The following is a 21,184-nucleotide window of genomic DNA, read 5'->3' as shown; positions in this document are numbered from 1 at the left end:
GGGGGGGGGGGGGGCATCTTGAAATCTTTATTAAAATAGTTTTTGTACATTGTACTTTGATCAGTTCACCAAAACAAATTCCTGAGATTGACTCTTGAACAAGACCAATATTATTGCAATCAGATATATCTATACTTCTGCCCGTTTCAACTACATAAAAGTTGAGTCGGCTCATACATTATACCAACCTTTTTGTACGAGATATTGAGGGGCAAACTAAGGGGTCGGCTTATCCATAAAGTTGGCTAATACACGGCGACATGCAACATTTTTCATTTAGCCGCAAAGGATATTTTATATTCAGTTGCCCAGACAGGATAGCACATACCACAGTTTTTAATATACCAGTTGTGGGGCACTGGTTAGAACAGAAAAAAACCAATTTGAGAATATCGGAGAATGGATTCACTAATAAATGTGTTATTACGTAACACAATATCTCAATAGATGTCATAAACAACTTGATAACAAAAGATTTATCAATAATTATGGGTTTACCAACTTAATAGATGTCGTAAACAACTAAAAAACCAAAAATTTATAAACAATTATGGGTTTACCAACTCAACAGATGTCATAAACAACTCAGGTAACAAAAAACTTATAAACAATTATGGATTTACATAAACAACTCAAATAAGATTTATAAACAATTATGGACTTGTGAACTCAATAGATGTCATAAACAACTCGATAAACGAAAGATTTATTAATAATTATGGGTTTACCAACTCAATAGATGTTGTAAACAACTTGAGTAACAAAACATTTATAAACAATTATGGATTTACTTACTCAATAGATGTTGTAAACAACTCAAGTAACAAAAGATTTATAACAGATGACAAACAACTCAACAAACAAAAGATGTATAAACAATTATGGATTTATCGACTCAATGACTGAACTTGACTGTTCAATATCTAACTTACCCACTAAACCAAATGATTATTGAATCAATATACAACAGAAAAAAGAAGAAGAAAAACCCCCGGCTGACATGACAGACTGAATAATTAACATTCAACTCCAAACTCTTTACAGTACAATCAACATTTTCAATATCAGAGCACATCATTATAAAACACAACAACAAAATAATGTAGAAAAATCGTTGTACTTAAAGATTATAGCAACATGGCAACAATAAGCAACTCATGGACATGTGCAAACAAATTGACAAAAAAAAATATATTGAGTAATGGTGAAATATATTGGTCGAACCGCGGGAGATATTTTTCTTACCGACAGTGTATTCTGTTGGTTGGAGGACAATCAACAAGCCAAGTGGCCGCTGCAAGTGGTTTTCCCAGCACTCGTATGTTAAAACTAAATTATGTATGTCAACGGGGCTGTAATATTTCAGTGTATCTCGCCCTTGAGTGGCTCTCTCCCACAACCCAGAGTGTTCGGTCAACACCATATGACACGAAGCGGTCACAGTGTTTGAATTTAAACACATTAATAAGCTTCGTATTTACCCAGCTATCAAATGCAAGGCAGATGAATGAAAATCTCTGTCAGGAACAGTGTTGTTACGGTAATTATTGTTTACCAGAAGACATAAAAGGTAGGTAAATATATATATAGCAAATGAAGGAATGGAGATTTTTTTTATGACACCTCAGCATATTATTATTGTTATTGGAAGAAAAGAAGAAAAAAGTAACATATTATACATGACACCTCAGCACATGATTCAATCATATTAGAAGAAAAGAAGAAACAAGGTAATGTCTTATATAAATGATACCTCAGCATGTTACAACCATGTTATTGAAAGAAAAGAAGAAAAAAGGTATTATATATGACACCTCAGCACATGATTCAATCATGTTATTGGAAGAAAGGAAGATTTTTTTTTTTTTAAATGACACCTCACAAAACGTTACACCAAGAAAATAAATGGTGAATTTTAAATATCTCATGGGCAGCCATTATTGGAAGGAAAGGGGGGAAAACCCCAAAAACAAACACACAGAAAAACAAAACAAAAAGGTAATATCAACTGTTTTTACAGAAGAAACTCAAATCACCACAAAAGTTACTCCTGATGCACAGCGACAAGTGATCTTTTATATACATTAGGGTCTGCGCCTTTGATGACACCACTAGAGCACATTGACTGATTAAGCTAAAAAAGGTTATTTTGTTTAACACAACCACTAGAGCACATTGATTTATTCATCATCAGCTATTGTATGTCAAGCATTTGGTAATTTTGAATTAGTCTTAGAAAGAAAACCCACTACTTTCTTCTACTAGTAGCAAGGGATCCTTTATATGCACCATCTCTTAGACAGGACAGCACATACCACAGCCTTTGATATACCAGTCATGGTGCACTGGCAGGGACGAGAAATAAAGAAAGAAATGTTTTATTTAACACACTCATCACATTTTATTTACGGTTATATATCGTCAAACATATGGTTAAGGACCGCACAGATAATGAGAGAGAAAACCTGCTGTCGCTACTTCATGGGCTACTCTTTTCGATTAGCAGCAAGGGTCTTTTATATGCACCATCCCACAGACAGGGTAGTACATACTACGGCCTTTGATATACCAGTTGTCATGCGTTGGCTGGAACGAGAAATAGCCCAATGGGCCCACCGACTGGGATCGATCCCAGACTGACTACACATCAAGTGAGTGCTGTACCACTGGACTACGTTCCGCCCCCTGGAAGCATTAAATCAACATGGTTGACTATTTCTCTACTTACAATATAAAAATCATATGTTAATGATGTAATATTGTACCCGACACATGCCACACCACATTGATCTCTTGACATATGAGCCATGGTGTATTTAATCTGGATGATCTAGCACTTACAGCAGGTGTGAATCCAGGGGAGGGTGTTGGAGAAGGGGAGCACCCACCCACCCACCCCTCCAGAATTTCAAAAGCCAGAAAACGTATTTGTTTTTAGTTTGAGGTGTTTCTGGGGAAGATATTTATAATGCATTTGAGTGTACTTTTGCATACTGTAGGTGCCCTTTAACACTGCAACCCCTCCCTAGAAAAATCCTGCATCATCCCCTGGACAGTATCTTTATTCATAAATGGGAGTGATCTGATATTCTAGTGTTAAAATAACCTTACGTTAAACACCAAATAGCAGACCTGTACACAGGCGGGGTGGGGGTGGGTGGTGGTGAAACGGGTGCACATACACACACATTAACATAGGTCCAAACGTTTTCTATCAAATTTAGATAATGTAAACGTTTTTTTGTGGGTTTTTTTTAAAGAAATGGGAGTCTTAGCCATTGTTGGTCCCATCACAAGGAATTTGCACTCCCCTCTCCAGCTACCCACCCCCATTAAAAATCCTGCATACGGGCCTGAATAGCCAGAGTTTATAAATGTTTTGAGGCATTGTTAAACAAAAATATCTTCTCTTTGTTCGGTTTTTGGGGTGTTTTTTTCTCTCAAAATATGGAGGATTTGAAGAAGGAGAGGGCGAGTAAAGGGAACTAAAAAGTCTTACACAAGGAAGTACTGAGCAATACAGACAGGGACCGGAAATGTTCAACAGCTGGAGTGGAATGGGGGAGGGGGGGCGGGGGGTAAGTGGGTGGCAGATTGGGGGGGATTTAAGTGAGTAAGGGAGGAATTTCTTAACAAAAGGAATTAAGCACTTGGTGTAGCCAATGCCTGCGCACTCATTACGATTGTTAAAAACAAACGATTACTGGCCGCACTTGTACCGGTTTTCAACATACTTGACACTCCAGACATAGTTGAGTCGAGGTCTCGAGCATGCACTACAGCTCACCACTAGAGATAAGCATGCTTTGATTCGCCCCAAGTACTCGCGGCCAATTGTTTATAGTCTTATAGTCACACGAGAGGAAGTTGACACAAGCGACTTCAATTTACAACCATATTGCACAAGGATTTCCCGTCGGCTACTCAAACTCAGTTCCGGGCCAGATGTCAGATTGGGATTAGGGGGTCATCCTATAAAGCATGTACACCCTGCGGGGGAGGGGAAGGTGGAGGAAGGGAGGGAATATTTTGTTGTCTGAATTTTAATTAGCAGCAGTTACTAACCAACTAAAAATTGATTAGCAACTACTATATAACATTTTAAAATTGTACAGCGAATCATAATGCAATACTTTACAAATGTTCCCGGGTGTGGGGGTGGGGGGTGGGGGGGTGGTGTTACGTACAGAAAGACTACACAGTGGAGGGGGTTGACAAAGTACTGTATAATACTTTATATTCGCGGGATCAAATTTTCGCGATTTAATGAAAATGGATCAATTCGCGAACATTTATTTTTGCGAATCCCCAACCCCCATCAATAAAAAAACGAAGTACAGATGTCAATAATTTTGTTTTAAAAACGGAACTTAGTTTTGCCGGTTTTAATATACTGTGATAATGCACGTTTACTTCCGTCGTTGAACACGTGTAGTCTGTCCGATGAACTGATCGCTAGCACATGCGAAGCAAAACAGCATAAAGCTTTCTAGTGTTAGTATTGTTTTATTATCATGTATGTACTTACAATCGTGTTCTTGATTTAAAGTTTTAAACAGCTTTTGTGTTTTGTGGTTTGTTCCGTGACAGGAGGGAGCACCGCTTTGTTACTAATAATACTACTAGCCTCGTACATCAGAAACTAATGTGGTATAGTTGAACGAGACTACATTTTTTGGAATATATTTTCACGAATTTCATTCACACGCGAAAAACGCGAAAATAAATTCCACGCGAAAATAAAGTATTATACAGTATAGTCAGCTCTTAAAGAACAATCTATCGGGGAATGCAATACTTTACATCTGTTCCCTGGGGGTGGGTGTGGTGTGGTGTTACGTACAGAAAGACTACACAGTGGAGGGGGTTGACAAAGTACATACACTCAGCTCTTAAAGAACAATCTATCGGGGAATGCAATACTTTACATCTGTTCCCTGGGGGAGGGGGGGGTGTGGCGTTACGTACAGAAAGACTACACAGTGGAGGGGGTTGACAAAGTACATACACTCAGCTCTTAAAGAACAATCTATCGGGGAATGCAATACTTTACATCTGTTCCCTGGGGGAGGGGGGGGTGTGGCGTTACGTACAGAAAGACTACACAGTGGAGGGGGTTGACAAAGTACATACACTCAGCTCTTAAAGAACAATCTATCGGGGAATGCAATACTTTACAAATGTTCCCTGGGGGTGGGGAGAGGGGTGGGGAGAGGGGTGGTGTGGCGTTACGTACAGAAAGACTACACAGTGGAGGGGGTTGACAAAGTACATACACTCAGCTCTTAAAGAACAATCTATCAGGGAATGGGGACGGGATGTAGCACAGTGTTAAAGTGCTCGCCTGATATGTGGTCAGTCTGGGATCAATTCCCATCGGTGGGCCCATCAGGCTATTTCTCGTTCCAGCCAATACACCATGACTGATATATTAAAGGCCGTTGTCGTATGTGCTATCCTGTCTATGGGATGAGGCATATAAAAGATCCCTTGTTACTGATGGGGAAAATGTAGCGGGTTTCCTCTCTAAGACTATATGTCAAAATTACCAAATGTTTGACATCCAATACCCATTGATTAATAATCAATGTGCTCTAGTGGTGTCGTTAAACAAAACAAACTTTAACTTTTAATTGCTTTCCTTAGATTATGGTGATTCATTTAAGATATTACCACGTGGATACCATCACTAGTAAATCTTAATGGAATAACAGAACTGATTAACATTTTTCAAATACCTTACATTCATGAAGGAAAGAAATGGTTTATTTAACAACACACTCAATACATTTTATTTATGGCATCGGACATATGGTTAAGGACCACACAGATATTGAGGGAGGAAAACCGCTGTCGCCATTTCATGGGCTACTCTTTTAAATTAGCAGCAAGGGATCTTTTATATGCACCATCCCATAGACAGGATAGCACATACCACAGCCTTTGATGTACCAGTCGTGGTGCACTGGCTGGAGCGAGAAATAGACCAATGGGCCCACTGACAGGGATCAATCCCAAACCGACCGCGCATCAAGAGAGCGCTTTACCACTGGGCTATGTCTCGACCTACATTCACAAATAATCACGAATTCAAAAGGTAAATATTTTTTTGTTTATACACTGGACTATACCATCTGTGTACTTTTCTCCCCCCCCCCACCCCCCCCCCCCCCAGCTCCATCCTGACTAAAGAACAAACAAAAGAACAAACACAGACATATCAACTACAACACACATTGTACTGGAAGCCAAATCTGTGATTCCCTAATCACCAGGGGACTTTTAGAGGGGCAAGTAAATCAACTTACTGAAACGTTAAAGATTCATTTCTGTAATGGGCTGAGGACCATGTACAAATTGAATAGATCACCGGACCTCTCTAAGGCCACTTGGTAAACACGGACTGCATGGGTAAACATCTCCAAGACCAGTGTAAACAGGCCGAGCATTGGGAGAGTGTGTTGGGAATGGACAGTGTCCACTACGTTAGGTAAACAACAATGATATTTTAACTGCATTTCAGCTTTCTCCGTCATCTTCATTCATTTGCAGATCATAGAATTGCTAATTTATTAGCGAAAACAAAGTTGGCGAGGGTTTTTTTCTGTCTTATTCTATTTCTGTGACAATTTCAGCCTGACTTTAAGCAATGTAATTCTAGGGTAAATCCAATGGAGGGGAACAGGGGTGGCTGTTTCCCCTAAAAAAAAATTAAAGTGTTGCAGGGAATCTTTTTTTTTTTTTTTTTGTATACTTGTCCCACTGACAGGACAACACATAACACAGCTTTTGACTTAAGCCATAGGGCTATGGTTGGGATGGGAAAAAATTGTAATGAATCCACATATGACCCATTGTCTAAAGCGCCCCCTGGGTTTTTATTGGTCTAAAAACAGCCTCAAGAGAAATTAATATCGCATCCCAGATAGAAAAACAGATGACAGAAATGTATTTTTAAAAGAAAAATAAACATACTCCGACAACGCTACAAGCATACTGTAAATCTGACAATAATGGCAATATAAAAATGGACCACTGTACTAATAGCATTATTCTAAGTACTAGCTAAAGACAAACAATCAAACAAAAACAAACAAAACCAAAACTGGAAAAGGTGAATCAGAAATATTCTTTAAACCATCCTCACTGCAGGGGCCCAATTAAGGATTTGTATGCTCTGTAAATATTGGCGGAGGATCGATGAAAGTAAACTAATTTCTCGACGAGCCAGAAGTAATCTTTTGTTGCCAATGTGAACAAATATGGCTGTGTGTGCCAAGGAAGATCTAGTGTTTGAACAGCGCCCCCTACATATACCGGCCATCAGGGTCAAATCAAAGATGGCCGAGGAGGAAAATGGCAGTCCACAGACGGCAAATATTGTCGGAGCGGTGCGAATGTAAACAGTTAATATCTTATAACAACAGTGGAAGCGGCTTGTGTTTGCACTTCGCACCCGGGGCATGCAATACACAGACTCGACCACAAAGACCTGCGAAGGAAACCAAACCGGCTTTTATTAAAAAAAACTTTGTGGAAATTTGTCTGCAATACACAGAGTTAACATTTTCGTGACGACAAACCTTTTAGTTATTTTGTGTTCTCAATAAACACAAGAGGTTGGAGGATATTTCAAAATGTCTGATGGCTTCGGACAACATTAGCACTGGCTGCCTCTGCTGTGTGTGTGTGTGTAGGTTCGGGGTTTTTTTTACTGTGGGCTGGAGCAATATTTACAGAATGGATGAAACAGAATTTCTGCCATTACTGAGGAGTGCTCATCGAATTATAAACAAAAGATTGAAAAACAACAATGGATTTGTGGGGGTGGGAATGAAAAGGAATGGAATATATGTTGAAGCACACTTCAGAACATTCTAAACTATGGATATTTAGTATGTTATATATATGGTTATTTCAAGAGAGAGAGAGAAAGAGACAGACAGACAGAGAGAGGGAGGGAGACACACACACAGAGAGAGAGAGAGAGAGAGAGAGAGAGAGAGAGAGAGAGAGAGAGAGAGAGAGAGAGAGAGAGAGAGAGAGAGAGACACAGAGAGAGAGAGAGAGAGAGACAGAGGGACAGACAGAGAGACAGAGAGAGAGAGATAGAGGAGAGAGAGAGACACAGACAGAGAGAGAGAGAGAGAGAGAACAGAGAGAGACCAGAGAGGAGAGAGACGGAGAGAGACAGGGAGAGAGACGAGAGACAGAAGCAGGGATCACGAGAGAGAGAGGCTCAGTTGGAGAGAGAGAGTATGGAAGAGAGAGGAGAGAGAGAGAGAGAGAGACGAGGAGGCGAGAGAGAGAGAGAGGGAAGGAGGGAGCGAGAGAGACAGAGAAACAGAGATCGAGAGAGAGAGAGAGAGAGAGAGAGGGAGGGAGAGAGAGAGAGAGGGGAGAAGAGAGAGAGAGAGGAGAGACTGAAGGCAGAGGAGAAGCGAGAGCGGAGACACACAAAGAGAGACACGAGAGGAGAGAGAGAGGAGAGATGACCGCCTGCAAAGCCTTCGCCGAGAGAGAGAGAAAGAGAGGAATGATAGGGAGAGACAACTACACACAGATAGGGGAGGGGAGGGGGGGTATACAATATTTACATACTCCTGCTTAGGATACGAACATGAACACATCAGTATATTCAAAGCATTTCTGGCCACACTGATGTTTATAGTAACTCAATATGATGTTTTGCTTACAATAATTGAATTTATAACTTTTTTTTTTTACCAACTGCCAAACAAAATTTGAACTAAGTGAAATAAATGGAATCCTAAATACACAATGTATTGATATTATGCTTTATATTTCAAACATGTCTTTTTCATACCAGTCCATTTTATTACCCACATGTAATATAAATAAGTAGATTATTCCGCTGTCTAGTTTAATGACTACAAACTCAGAACAGCCCTGTTTTACTAAACTTGACATCTCTAGGGCTTGGCATGAGTAGGAAGATGCCTCTTCTGTGTCTTAAAGGTGCAATATCAAAGTTATTTTTAATTTATTTTTAATAAATAACTACAGGGGTGGGACATAGCAAAGTGGTAAAGCGTTCGGTTGATGTGCGGTCAGTCTAGGATCTATTCCCGTCAGTGGGTCCATTGGGTTTTTTCTCCTTCCAGACAATGCACCATAACTGATATATCAAAACCCAGGGTATGTGCTATCTTGTCTGTGGGATGGTGCATACAGAAGATCCCTTGCTAATTAAAGGTGCTATATCAATGTTGTAGCACTGTATAAACAGTAAGGTTTAATCAGAGGGGTTTTTTTTAAACAACGCGGTTACACCACTAAACCACACTGAATTATTAATCATCAGCCACTGGAAGCCAGACATTGGATAATTCTGATACACAGTCTGCAGAGGAACACGCTACTTTTTTAAACCATCAGCAGTATGGGATTTTTTTATGACAGGACCGAACAAGAATCGCATTCTGTATGACTCGATTCCTGTCTTACTGCACTGCAACAAATCTTATGGAATCTGCAAATCCACATTGAGATAAAGGGAATCCCAAATACATGTACATAATTTATCAACATAAACAGAGTCACATTCAGCATGACTAGATTTCTGACTTATCGCATCGTAACAAATCTTATGAAATCAGTAAATCCACAAAAATAGCTTTGTTCTCTGTGCAATTACAATTTTTTTTGTAAAATATTAAAGGTTTGTGGAACATTTTATGATGAAATTTTCTAGATTTGTTTTGGTTTTTGTTTGCAATTAACCGATGTTTGTCTTTATAAAGCTATTCAAATATGCGACATAATTTGTATTGATTTAATGCTAAATGGTTCTGTGCAGCCTAATATGCAAATAACTGATTTATGCTATAAACCGATATGCAATAAAGTGGATTCAACTGTAATAACATCATTTCATTTTGTAATACGATAAAAGGCATCAGTATCCACAAACAACACCACTACAGCACATTGATTTATTAATCATCGGCTATTGGATGTCAAACATTTGGTAATTTGACATTTTTGAGAGGAAACCCGCTACATTTTTCCATTAGTAGCAAGGAATCTTTTATATGCACCATCCCATAAACAGGATAGCACATACCATGGACTTTGATATACCAGTCGTGGTGCAATGGCTGGAATGACAGGGAGTATCCAATAAAAGCTAACGAGGATGAAATGATTTTTGTCTGAGAAAACTTGATAGAAAGTAAGTTTGTAGCCCTCTCTTGAAGAAAACGTTTGCCTTGGTGCCCCCCCTCCAGCATGCCTTGGTGCCCCCCCTCCAGCATGCCTTGGTGCCCCCCTCCAGCATGCCTTGGTGCCCCCCCTCCAGCATGCCTTGGTGCCCCCCCTCCAGCATGCCTTGGTCTCCCCCCTCCATCATGCCTTGGTCTCCCCCCTCCATCATGCCTTGGTGCCCCCCTCCAGCATGCCTTGGTGCCCCCCCTCCAGCATGCCTTGGTCTCCCCCCTCCAGCATGCCTTGGTCTCCCCCCTCCAGCATGCCTTGGTCTCCCCCCTCCAGCATGCCTTGGTGCCCCCCTCCAGCATGCCTTGGTGCCCCCCCCCTCAGCATGCCTTGGTGCCCCCCTCCAGCATGCCTTGGTGCCCCCCCTCCAGCATGCCTTGGTGCCCCCCCTCCAGCATGCCTTGGTGCCCCCCCCCTCCAGCATGCCTTGGTCTTCCCCCTCCAGCATGCCTTGGTCTCCCCCCTCCAGCATGCCTTGGTCTCCCCCCTCCAGCATGCCTTGGTCTCTTAATTTCTGTTATCAGGGCTAGCTCTGTTACTCACCAAATTTGCCAATTGCGAATTTTAGGAGCAACTAGCGAATTTTATTTTCATTTGGCATTTTGTTGGAAAAAAACCGCTAGGTTTTGCTTCTTGTTTTTTTTAAAGATAATTTAGTGAAATGTTTTTCTCATCCACAGCTAGCCCTGGTTATTAATTTGAAGGTAAGACTTACCCAGGGAATATTTTGTTCAATATCATGTCATGATTCGCTAGACATATTTCAGAGATTGCTACACAATTATTAACTGAACACAACTGTCGATAATCAAAACTTTAAAAACAAAATGTTCCCTGTTACAGTATCCCACCCACCCAAATATTAAAATTCAACCCCTTAACTATCTGACCCGTTAAATATTAAAATTCAACCCCTTAACTATCTGACCCATTAAATATTAAAATTCAACCCCTAGTGTGGTAATTTGGACAGATATAACTTTTCAGTATCTGATTATCTGATACATTCAGTTCAAATTTATCCGACAAATCAGAAAAAAAGAAAGAAATGTTTTATTTAACGATGCACTCAACACTTTATTTTCGGTTATATGGCATCAAACATATGGTTAAAGACCACACAGATAATGAGAGAGGAAACCCGCTGTCGCCACTTCATGGACTATTCTTTTTGATTAGCAGCAAGGGATCTTTTATATGCATCATCACACAGACAGGGTAATACATACCACGACCTTTGATGTATCAGTCATGGAGGAACCTTCATTATGACAGCACTAAAGAATTTCTGTTTTAAATCCTTATCAGCAGTACCGTCACCTGTGCATGCAAAATGTTTGCTCTTATTACGGCATTATCTTGTTGGAAGGAATCTCGATGCTAAACTAGGCTGGAAAAACCTGGCTCAACAAAAGCATCTCTAGACAATTTACGAGCCGTGGCATGGAAACACAAAACACAAACAATGAAGCGATACATCTCCAGCAATTACAAGCACCGATGTAGTTTTTTTTTTTTTTTTTTTTTACTACAACAACCACAAAACCCGCAAATAACAAACAAACAAAATAACGCGGCCATATTTGCTCAACTGCAGGATCATCCAACAAATCTACGAAATTCCTTTCCGATTGTAAAATCAAAACATTTAACGGCATGGTGTTGTCCAGGACTGGGCTAATGCGATGTAAATACACGTGGATTTCTCTCCTTTCAATACGCAGAGAGGCGCTATTAGAGTTATCTGGTACCGAACAACAGTGCGTTGTGTGTTTTAACCCCCGCCGCCGATGCCAGAGCAAACGATTTCCTGTGTACCGACACTCGGCCGAGACACGACGGAATCCAAAAACTGATTTGGCTAACATCGAACCTCTAACACACTCCAAAAAGTTGGTGTTGGTTTGTGGATAGATCCAAAAATAGTTTAAATAGCAAAGTTGTTGATTCTTTTTTTCATCCTTTTATTTACGACATACCTAAAGACACTTAAGATTTTGCTTAATTTGGTGGTTAGAATGCTCGTTTTCGGCACTAGCTAACACACTCGTAAAGTTCTGTTTATAGACAAATACAGAAATAGTATAATAGCAAAGTTATTGATTTGTTAGTTTGTGAGGTTTCCTCCATCTTTTTATTTACGACATACCTAAAGACACTTAAGCTATTGCTTAGTTTGATGGTTAGAATGCTCGTTATTAGAATTAGGTAACACACTCCAAATAGTTGGTGTTGGTTTGAGGATAAATTCAAAAATAGTTTAAATAGCAAAGTTGTCGATTCTTTTTTTCCCCCATCTTTTTATTTACGACATACCTAAAGACATTTAAGCTACTGCTAAGTTTGATGGTTAGAATGCTTGTTATTACAGGGCACAATATTTCACGAGAACTGTTGTTCTGTTCGCGTGTCGGTTATGCAACTTTAAAATCACGTGAACGGTCAATTGGTTACGTGATGAACAATTAATTTCTAAAATTAAAAGTACCATTAGAAGTCAAATTAAAAATCAGTTTATTATATTGTTTTAAACATTTGAAACACCAGTGTAGCACAGAACCGTAGTTCAAGTGTTTTGCAGTTAGGTAGGTATAACTCATCCGGTACCAGAACTAAATTCACATCGGATACCTAAGTAAAACTCACGTGAACCGACTTTAGGTTACCTAACATTTTGAAATATTGTCCCCTGTATTAGAACTAGGTAACACACTCCAAATAGTTGGTGTTGGTTTCAGGATAAATTCAAAAATTGTTTAAATAGCAAAGTTGTCGATTCTTTCTTTTTTGCATCTTTTTATTTACGACATACCTAAAGACACTTAAGCTATTGGATGGTTTGCTGGTTAGAATGCTCATTTTTTGGCCCTAGCTATTAAACACACTCGAAACTATTTGTTTTGTCAACAGATACAGAAATAGTTTAAAAAGCAAAGATGTTGACTTTGCTTCTCATCGTTCCAGCTGAATCATCTCAACTCTCAGGGTTTGTTCTTAGCATTATCTGAACACCAGGCATACTTCCTCCGTAAAGCATAAACTATTTGCAACTTCAGCTATGTACAAGTATAAATACAATACATATACAGTATTTCTGCCAGAAATAAATGTTTCGGTATTGAGTGCTGTAGATTTGACAGGGGTATGGAGGCCTCCCCAAAAAGGAAAAAGGAATAACACACTGAGCACATTTTAATTACGGTCATGTGGTGTCCGACATATGGTTAAGGAGAAAGAAATTTGTGGGTATGGCACTATGGAATTAAATGCAACCACAGTCAACAGGAGGTATGGGGGCCTCCCCCAAAAGGAATATGGGTTAAGTTTAGGTTTAGGGTCAGGAAAATCATACAGTAATGATAAGAGAATTAATTTTGTCAAAAAGTAAACTTAAAGAAATTAAATCTGCCATAATATTTGGGTATGGTGCAATACCCGTTTTACCCTCTGGCAGAAACCCTGATATATGACAAGAGGTCTTTCCAAATGTAGTAACTTGCTCATATGCACGTCATTTCGCAGACCATAGTTTCAGCCTTTGAAAATTAACACCAAGTTTGGTTAACTTACAAACCTCTAACACCTCTAACACATCTGGATCAAGCTGCAATAGAGTGAAACTAAAGTCTGTGATGTTTAAACAGGGGAAATACCATCTAAAACAGACTACAGCTTCAATCAATAACTGTTACTTCTCAGAGGTCCATATGATTTTAGAATTGATTAAAAATGTATTTCGGGGTATTACGAAAACCAAGATGACCGGAAACACTTGGGATGTATGAAACTCAGGCTTCTACAATTGTTATTTAAAAAATCCACTAGCCATGGGATCAGTGATTTATAAACATTACTAGCCATGATTAAAAATCCACTAGCTATGGGATCAGTGATTTAAAAACATTACTAGCCATGATTAAAAATTCACTTGCCCTATTTTAAGTAAATATAATTTTACTAATAGGAATAATCTGATATGTCACCTAAAGAAGGAGACAGAGCTTAAAAATCATTACATTTGACGGGGTGGGGGCAGGATATCCATATTTACAAAACAGACTTAAATGCAGCATTTGGCAACTTTATTTTCACTAGCCGTTGGGCAAGGCGATAGTAGTTATTTACTAGTCCAACATTGAATATCACTAGCAATGGCAGTGGAGAAGGAAATGTTTTATTTAACGATGCACTCAACACATTTTAATTACGGTTATATGGCGTCGGTGGGAGTGGGGCTACCATAATCTAAAAGCCCTGAGTTACTTCTAATTTATCTTATTACAATCGGCTCCAATAGTAAAAGATGTGTCGAAGTGTTGAAAAATTAGGGTCTGTCACTTTAAAGGCAGTAGACCAGGGGTCGAATTTAACATCGGCATTGACAGCAATTATAGAAACTGTAATATGAATTGTCGTAGGTCAGGGGATTTACCAATGGCAATGATTTTTATCCAGTCCAGTTAAAAACTTGGGGATAATATTGGTGCTTTTTAAAGTTATTTCTTGCAAAAGCTACTGGTTTAAAACTACTATAGACATGTTAAAAAATTACCATAGGTAAACATTCTGCCTATGGGGAAAAAATATTTCAAAATTGCTGTCGGTAACAAATTCTAAAGTTGGCAACCTACAAACTGAGGCATCTCTCTAACAAAGCCAGATGGATTATGTTTAATCAGTTTATCACACATAGCAATAAAGTAATTTTATCACTTTAAACTGCTCCCAGCTCCTACAGGGGTTAATGGGTGTTGGAAGCGTTAATGCATTACAGCTTAATGACATCTCATAACGAATGGAAATTTTAGCTATGTTTGGTGGGTGTTGGAAGCGTTAATGAATTACAGCTTAATGACATCTCACAACGAATGGAAATTTTAGCTATGTTTGGTGGGTGTTGCATACAGGAAGTAGTGTTCATAGGCATACCGACTCCCATTTTTCTAGGTGGGCAGACCGATTTTTGTCCGAAATAAACAAATATGCTGGAATCTGGACAACAAAGTTTATTCATATATGTATTTGGATTAGAACCAAACAGCTGTATATAGGATTCCAAAACGAATCACTACGCATTTTTACATGGATTACAACTATTATTGTGAGCACATTGATGGAAATATATGGTAAAAAAAGTTTCAGGCAAGCTCATTTTGCTAGAATGTTTCCACCGTTTTTGTCCGAATGTGTAGATTTGCAGTTGACCCGCACTCTCCACCATCTCATACACTTATGATAGTGTTTGTGGATACATCGTCAATCTATGAAAGATAAGTGTTTACTTACATGTTTGTCTTCCACTGAAAGTAAAGAAAAAATAAACAATAATTGGAGTGTATGTAACAAACCTAAATCAGTGAATAGATGGATGGATGGATGGATGGGATGGATGGATGGATGGGATGGATGGGATGGATGGGATGGATGGGATGGATGGATGGATGGATGGATTGGTGGGTGGATGGATGGATGGGTGGGTGGAAGGATGGAAGGATGGAAGGATGGATGGGTGGATGGATGGATGGATGGATGGATGGATGGATGGATGGGTGGGTGGATGGGTGGGTGGATGGATGGATGGATGGATGGATGGATGGATGGATGGATGGATGGATGGATGGATGGATGGATGGATGGATGGATGGATGAATGAATGAATGAATGAATGGATGGATGGATGGATGGATGGATGGACGGACAGACGGTTGGATGGATGAAAAGGTAATGGATAGATGGATGTGTGAATGGACAGACGCATGGTGGATGGGATGGATGGGATGGATAGGATGGAAAAAAAACAAAGAAATGTTTTATTTAACGACATACTCAACACATTTTATTTACGGTTATATGGCGTCAGACATATGATTAAGGACCACAAAGATATTGAGAGAGGAAACCCGCTGCCGCCACTTAATCGATTAGCAGCAAGGGATCTTTTATATGCACCATCCCAGACAGGATAGCACATATCACCGCCTTTGATATACCAGTCATGGTGCACTGGCTGGAGTGAAAAATAGCCCAATAGGCCCACCGACAGGGATCGATCCCAGACCGACCACACATCAAGCAAATGCTTTACCACTGGACTACGTCCTGCCTCCTGGATGGGATGGATGGATGGATGGATGGATGGATGGATAGATAGAAAGATGGATGGGTTTTGGATGTGTGGATGGATGGATGGATGGATGGATGGATGGATGGATGGATGGATGAATAGATAGAAAGATGGATGGGTTTTGGATGTGTGGATGGATGTTTTTTGGTTCGATAGATGGTTGAAATGGATGGATGGATGGATGGATGGATGGATGGATGGATGGATGGATGGATGGATGGATGGATGGATGGATGGATGGATGGAGGAAAGGTTCGATGGTTTGACATAAAATTGTTAATCTTTTTTTTTTTTAAATGGCAAGAAACATTTAAACCAAATTCAATTTTACAAACTTGGCTCTGCTATATCACTAAATATAGTTTTTAAAATAGCAAATCAATACATTTAGTGATTGAATTTCAATCTTTAACTACTGTGATTATTAACATGTGGAACTGCTCCTCCAAGATCTCTAATCCTATTTTATGATGTCACATTAATATGGTCTGACATCAAAAAGCTAGTTTTAGCCTACAATTCTGTTTAGTACAAATAGCATAGTTATAACTTTATTAAAGGCATATTGTCACAGACCACTGACCTGTATTACCTGAATATAATTTGATTTGTCCCTAAATGTACTTTATTCAACCATCTTCATAACCACCATACTCCATTTATTAATGACATTTTGTAAAAAAATAATTGAATTATGGCAATGGTCCATAATTCAAAAACTAAAATTGCAGAGATGACATGGAGTTCACTCCATCATGGTTCAGTTAAGGTGATGTGATAGCTAGATTTGGTTTCCAACAATTAACGTAATTTTTATTTATTATCCATTTTTAGAGAAATAAGGTCCTTAAATCTGTGACAGTATGCCTTAAAGCTTAAATTCTGATGCATTTATTTGACTATAAAAAAAAATCTTAATTTGACAGCATGTTTAACAAGATAATTTTTCAAATTCCAAACAGTATTTTCCCTTCCTTAAAATAACACAGATAATGTTATTAATAAATAAAAATAAGAAATTTAACAACTTACTTTTTTCGTCCTTTAACAGTGAATTGTGATGAAGATGTGCGAATGAGCTCTGCGGCAATCCAAGGAGTCCGGACCCACTGGAGCTGGGCGGGAGTGGCGCGGGTAAGCCTGAGGGGTGGGGCGTCATCGGGATGGGTGGGGCATGCGCATGCGGCAAGTGGTGCGCTTGCATTTGCTGCTGTAACAGAAAAACATACAGAATCACGATATTCAAGCTGCTGTGAAAATCGGAAAGGAATATTTGCAAAGATCAAACATTTTTCTTTTTTTATTGGGGGGGGGGAGGGAGGGTGTGCATATATGTAATAAGAAGAGCTACATAATTTAAAATAATAAAATTAAAATTTTAGATTTTAAAATAATGTTAAAACTTGTTTTCTAAAAAAAACTGCCATTTCTGGTCACCAGCATAATTAGACCCACCCCCACCCCCCCAAAAAAATTCTTTTGTTTTAATTAAATGTCTATTTCCAGGAAAATTAGGCTGAATTGGTCAGCTTTCCATTTACTATCTTCACCTCGAAAAAAAAAGTTTTGTCTGTTCTTTTTTCACCTACATTATTAATATTAATTTTTAAAAATACATTGAAAAGGGTTAGGGTTTTTTTCTAGGTAGGATTGGGTTCCGGGAAACAATTTCTTTAAAAAAAAATTCAGGCCAAAATATAATCCTTCCCATTACATCAAGTGCTTAAAGACAGAGTGAACTATTTCAATTTATATTCAAATTTTATGTGTATTCCTATTTCTTTTCAATTGTGATATAGAGTATAACATAAAACTTAAAAGACCTTTAAAAAATAATTTAAAAATGGCATAATGTATTTTTACCATAATCATTTAAAAGTAAAATGTCAATAGGATAGATTTACCGAATGCCTGAAACATACCTGGATTCAAGGATAAAAATAAATTAAATTTTTTTTAAAATATGACCAAAAAAAAGTTTGGAAATTTATTAAGTGTGATTAAATAAAGAAAATTTGTCTGACATTTAAAGTAAAATAAGACACTGTATTTACTTAATGCATCACATGTCAGTGTAGTAAGTAACAATTGAGACTTCCAATACAAAGATTAAATATGAACTGTCACATCATTGAATATAACTTGTATTAAACAGTACTATCACACTTGTGGGGATCGAAATCAACCCCTGTTCAAACAAAGTTTCTTTTTTTTTTAAATATATTTTCTGGGGGAGCATGACTCAACACAGACATACACACACACCCACCCCCCTCCCCCACCCACACCCACCCACCACCCCGCTTATAAACTTTGCTTGCCAGTTTAGACACCCCTGTTAAAATTCCTGCACATGTATGCACATGTCAAAAAAGTAGTACCAAATTGCTATACATTTTTGTCTTAAGTGTATTTGGTCAACAAAAGCTTGGGCTATTTTTCATTCCAACCAGTACACATTGATTGGTATATCAGAGGCTAGGGTATGTGCTATCCTGTCTGTGGGCAGTGGCGTAGGCAGGATTTTGTATTGAGTGGGGGGGGAGGGGGGCCACCTGTGTGGTGGGATATGACACAGGAACCTTTTTAATAAGCGAAAAGGTAAAAATTTCCCGGGATTGGGTGGGGCCATGGCCCCCCTGGTGCCCCCCCCCCCCCCCCCCAGCTACGCCACTGTCTGTGGGATGGTGCATTTAAAAGAATCCTTGCTAACAAATGGAAAAATGTAGCGGGTTTCATCTTTATGGTTATATGTCAAAATTACCAAATGTTTGACATCCAATAGCAGATGAGTAATAAATCAACGTGCTCTAGTGGTGTCGTTAAACAAAACAAACTAACTTTTTTCGTCTAGAAAAGCTTGGAAATCTACGAACACCAATGATAGTATTATTTGTCTAGAAAAGCTTGGAAATCTACGTACACCAATGATAGTATTTTTAGTCTAGAAAAGATTGGAAATCTACATACATCAATGATAGTATTTGTCTAGAAAAGCTTGGAAATCTACGTACATCAATGATAGTATTTGTCTAGAAAAGCTTGGAAATCTACGTACACCAATGATAGTATTTTTGGGTCTAGAAAAGCTTGTAAATCTACATACACCAATGATAGTATTTTTTGTCTAGAAAAGTTTGTAAATCTACGTACACCAATGATAGTAATTTTTGTCTAGAAAAGCTTGGAAATCTACGTACACCAATGATAGTATTTTTTGTCAAGAAAAGCTTGGAAATCTACGTACACCAATGATAGTATTTTTTGTCAAGAACAGCTTGGAAATCTACATACACCAATGTTAGTATTTTTTGTCTAGAAAAGCTTGAAAATCTACGTACACCAATGATAGCGTTGAGTTCCTGCATCGTCACCTGTTTGGCCCGCTCCACTGCAGCCGCCACCTGTTGCTGGTGCTGAAAAAGATTTACATTTCAGATATTAATATATACAGTTCAATATCATGGGCAGATCCAGAGCAGGGGGGTAGGGAAGAGCAGGCAGAACACTGATTTACATTTCAGATATTAATTTACACAGTTCAATATCATGGGCAGATCCAGAGCAGACCAGGGGGGTAGGGAAGAGGAGGAAGCACACTACATGATTTACATTTCAGATATTAATTTACACAGTTCAATATCATGGGCAGATCCAGAGCAGACCAGGGGGGTAGGGAAGAGGAGGAAGCACACTACATGATTTACATTTCAGATATTAATATACACAGTTCAATATCATGGGCAGATCCAGATCAGAGAGGGGAAGGAATGGGGAAGAGGAGGCAGCACACTCCATTAGATTAGTATGATGTTTGTATATGTTTTGTTTAGACATGGACAGGACGTAGCCCAGTGGTAAAGCACTCGTTTTGATGTGCGGTCGGTCTAGGATCAATCCCCGTCAGTGGGCCCATTGGGCTATTTCTCATTACAGCCAGTGCACCACAACTGAGAAACAGCCCAATAGGCCCACCGACAGGGATCGATCCCAGACCGACCGTGCATCAAGCAAAATCTTTACCATTGGGCTATATCCCACCCTCCTCCTGAATACAGAGAATATTAATTTCATTGTTTGGTATCCATGCATCTGGTTCCAAATGTGGAATGTTTAAATGCTATAAAGATTTCTGTTTTATCTTTCTCTCTATTAACCATTCAATCACCATGCTTGTCCTTGATTATGGAAATAGAGAATATACAAGTGGCCATTAAATATCATGTATGTTACTAGTGGTTTCAAACAACATGCAAATGTTAGTTGGATATGCAAGTGTTGTACGATAAATGGTATCTAACAGTCACGATTGTAGTAATATTTACATATCATGTCTGAGTTGCTATCTGTCCATCCATCTGTCTGTCCATTCATCTATCTGTCCATCCATGTATCTGTCCATCCATGTATCTGTCCATTCATCTATCTGTCCTGTCCATTCATCTATCTGTCCATCCATCTATCTGTCCATCCATCTATGTAATAGTCACACATCTCTCCCTCCACCTACCCTTCCATCCAACCATCCATCCATCCACACAACCCTGTATCCAGCCACCCATTTGTTCATCCATCCATCCCATTGTTCATCTGTGTGTCTATTTTTAACAATTATTCCTAAAGGCTTACCTCCTGAGATAGGAAAGGAATAACTTGAGCACAGATTGCATTCAGTCGTTTCGCGATCTCAGTCTGAAATAAAAGGAGGAAAACAAAATCAGAATACAAAATTGCAACAAATCTTTTATACAAAGACACACATATATATAATATATAGACAGGATAATACATACCACAGCCTGTGGTACATCAATCATCAGTAAG

The 21,184-nt window shown here is 38.9% G+C and overlaps 1 protein-coding gene across 3 annotated transcripts in view; it reads right to left on the bottom strand.

Annotated features, from left to right (window-relative positions):
• Positions 1–21,184, bottom strand: part of LOC121386198 (transducin-like enhancer protein 4) — an 89,690-nt gene that overhangs the window by 32,129 nt on the left and 36,377 nt on the right. For 2 of the 3 annotated variants that reach the window (XM_041517043.1, XM_041517033.1), the window contains exons 5-8: positions 20,990–21,052; positions 19,702–19,776; positions 17,393–17,570; positions 15,523–15,536 (exon numbers count right to left, since the gene is read on the bottom strand). In XM_041517043.1, coding sequence (XP_041372977.1) covers positions 15,523–15,536; positions 17,393–17,570; positions 19,702–19,776; positions 20,990–21,052 — 330 coding nt within the window. The remainder of the gene's footprint in view (positions 1–15,522; positions 15,537–17,392; positions 17,571–19,701; positions 19,777–20,989; positions 21,053–21,184) is intronic. The other variant, XM_041517036.1, reaches the window with a different exon arrangement.

This window comes from Gigantopelta aegis, chromosome 2 (assembly GCF_016097555.1).
Source record: "Gigantopelta aegis isolate Gae_Host chromosome 2, Gae_host_genome, whole genome shotgun sequence".
Classification (NCBI taxonomy): domain Eukaryota; kingdom Metazoa; phylum Mollusca; class Gastropoda; order Neomphalida; family Peltospiridae; genus Gigantopelta; species Gigantopelta aegis.
Note: the sequence above shows the minus strand (reverse complement) of the source record. Positions and strands in the feature narration are given on the sequence as shown.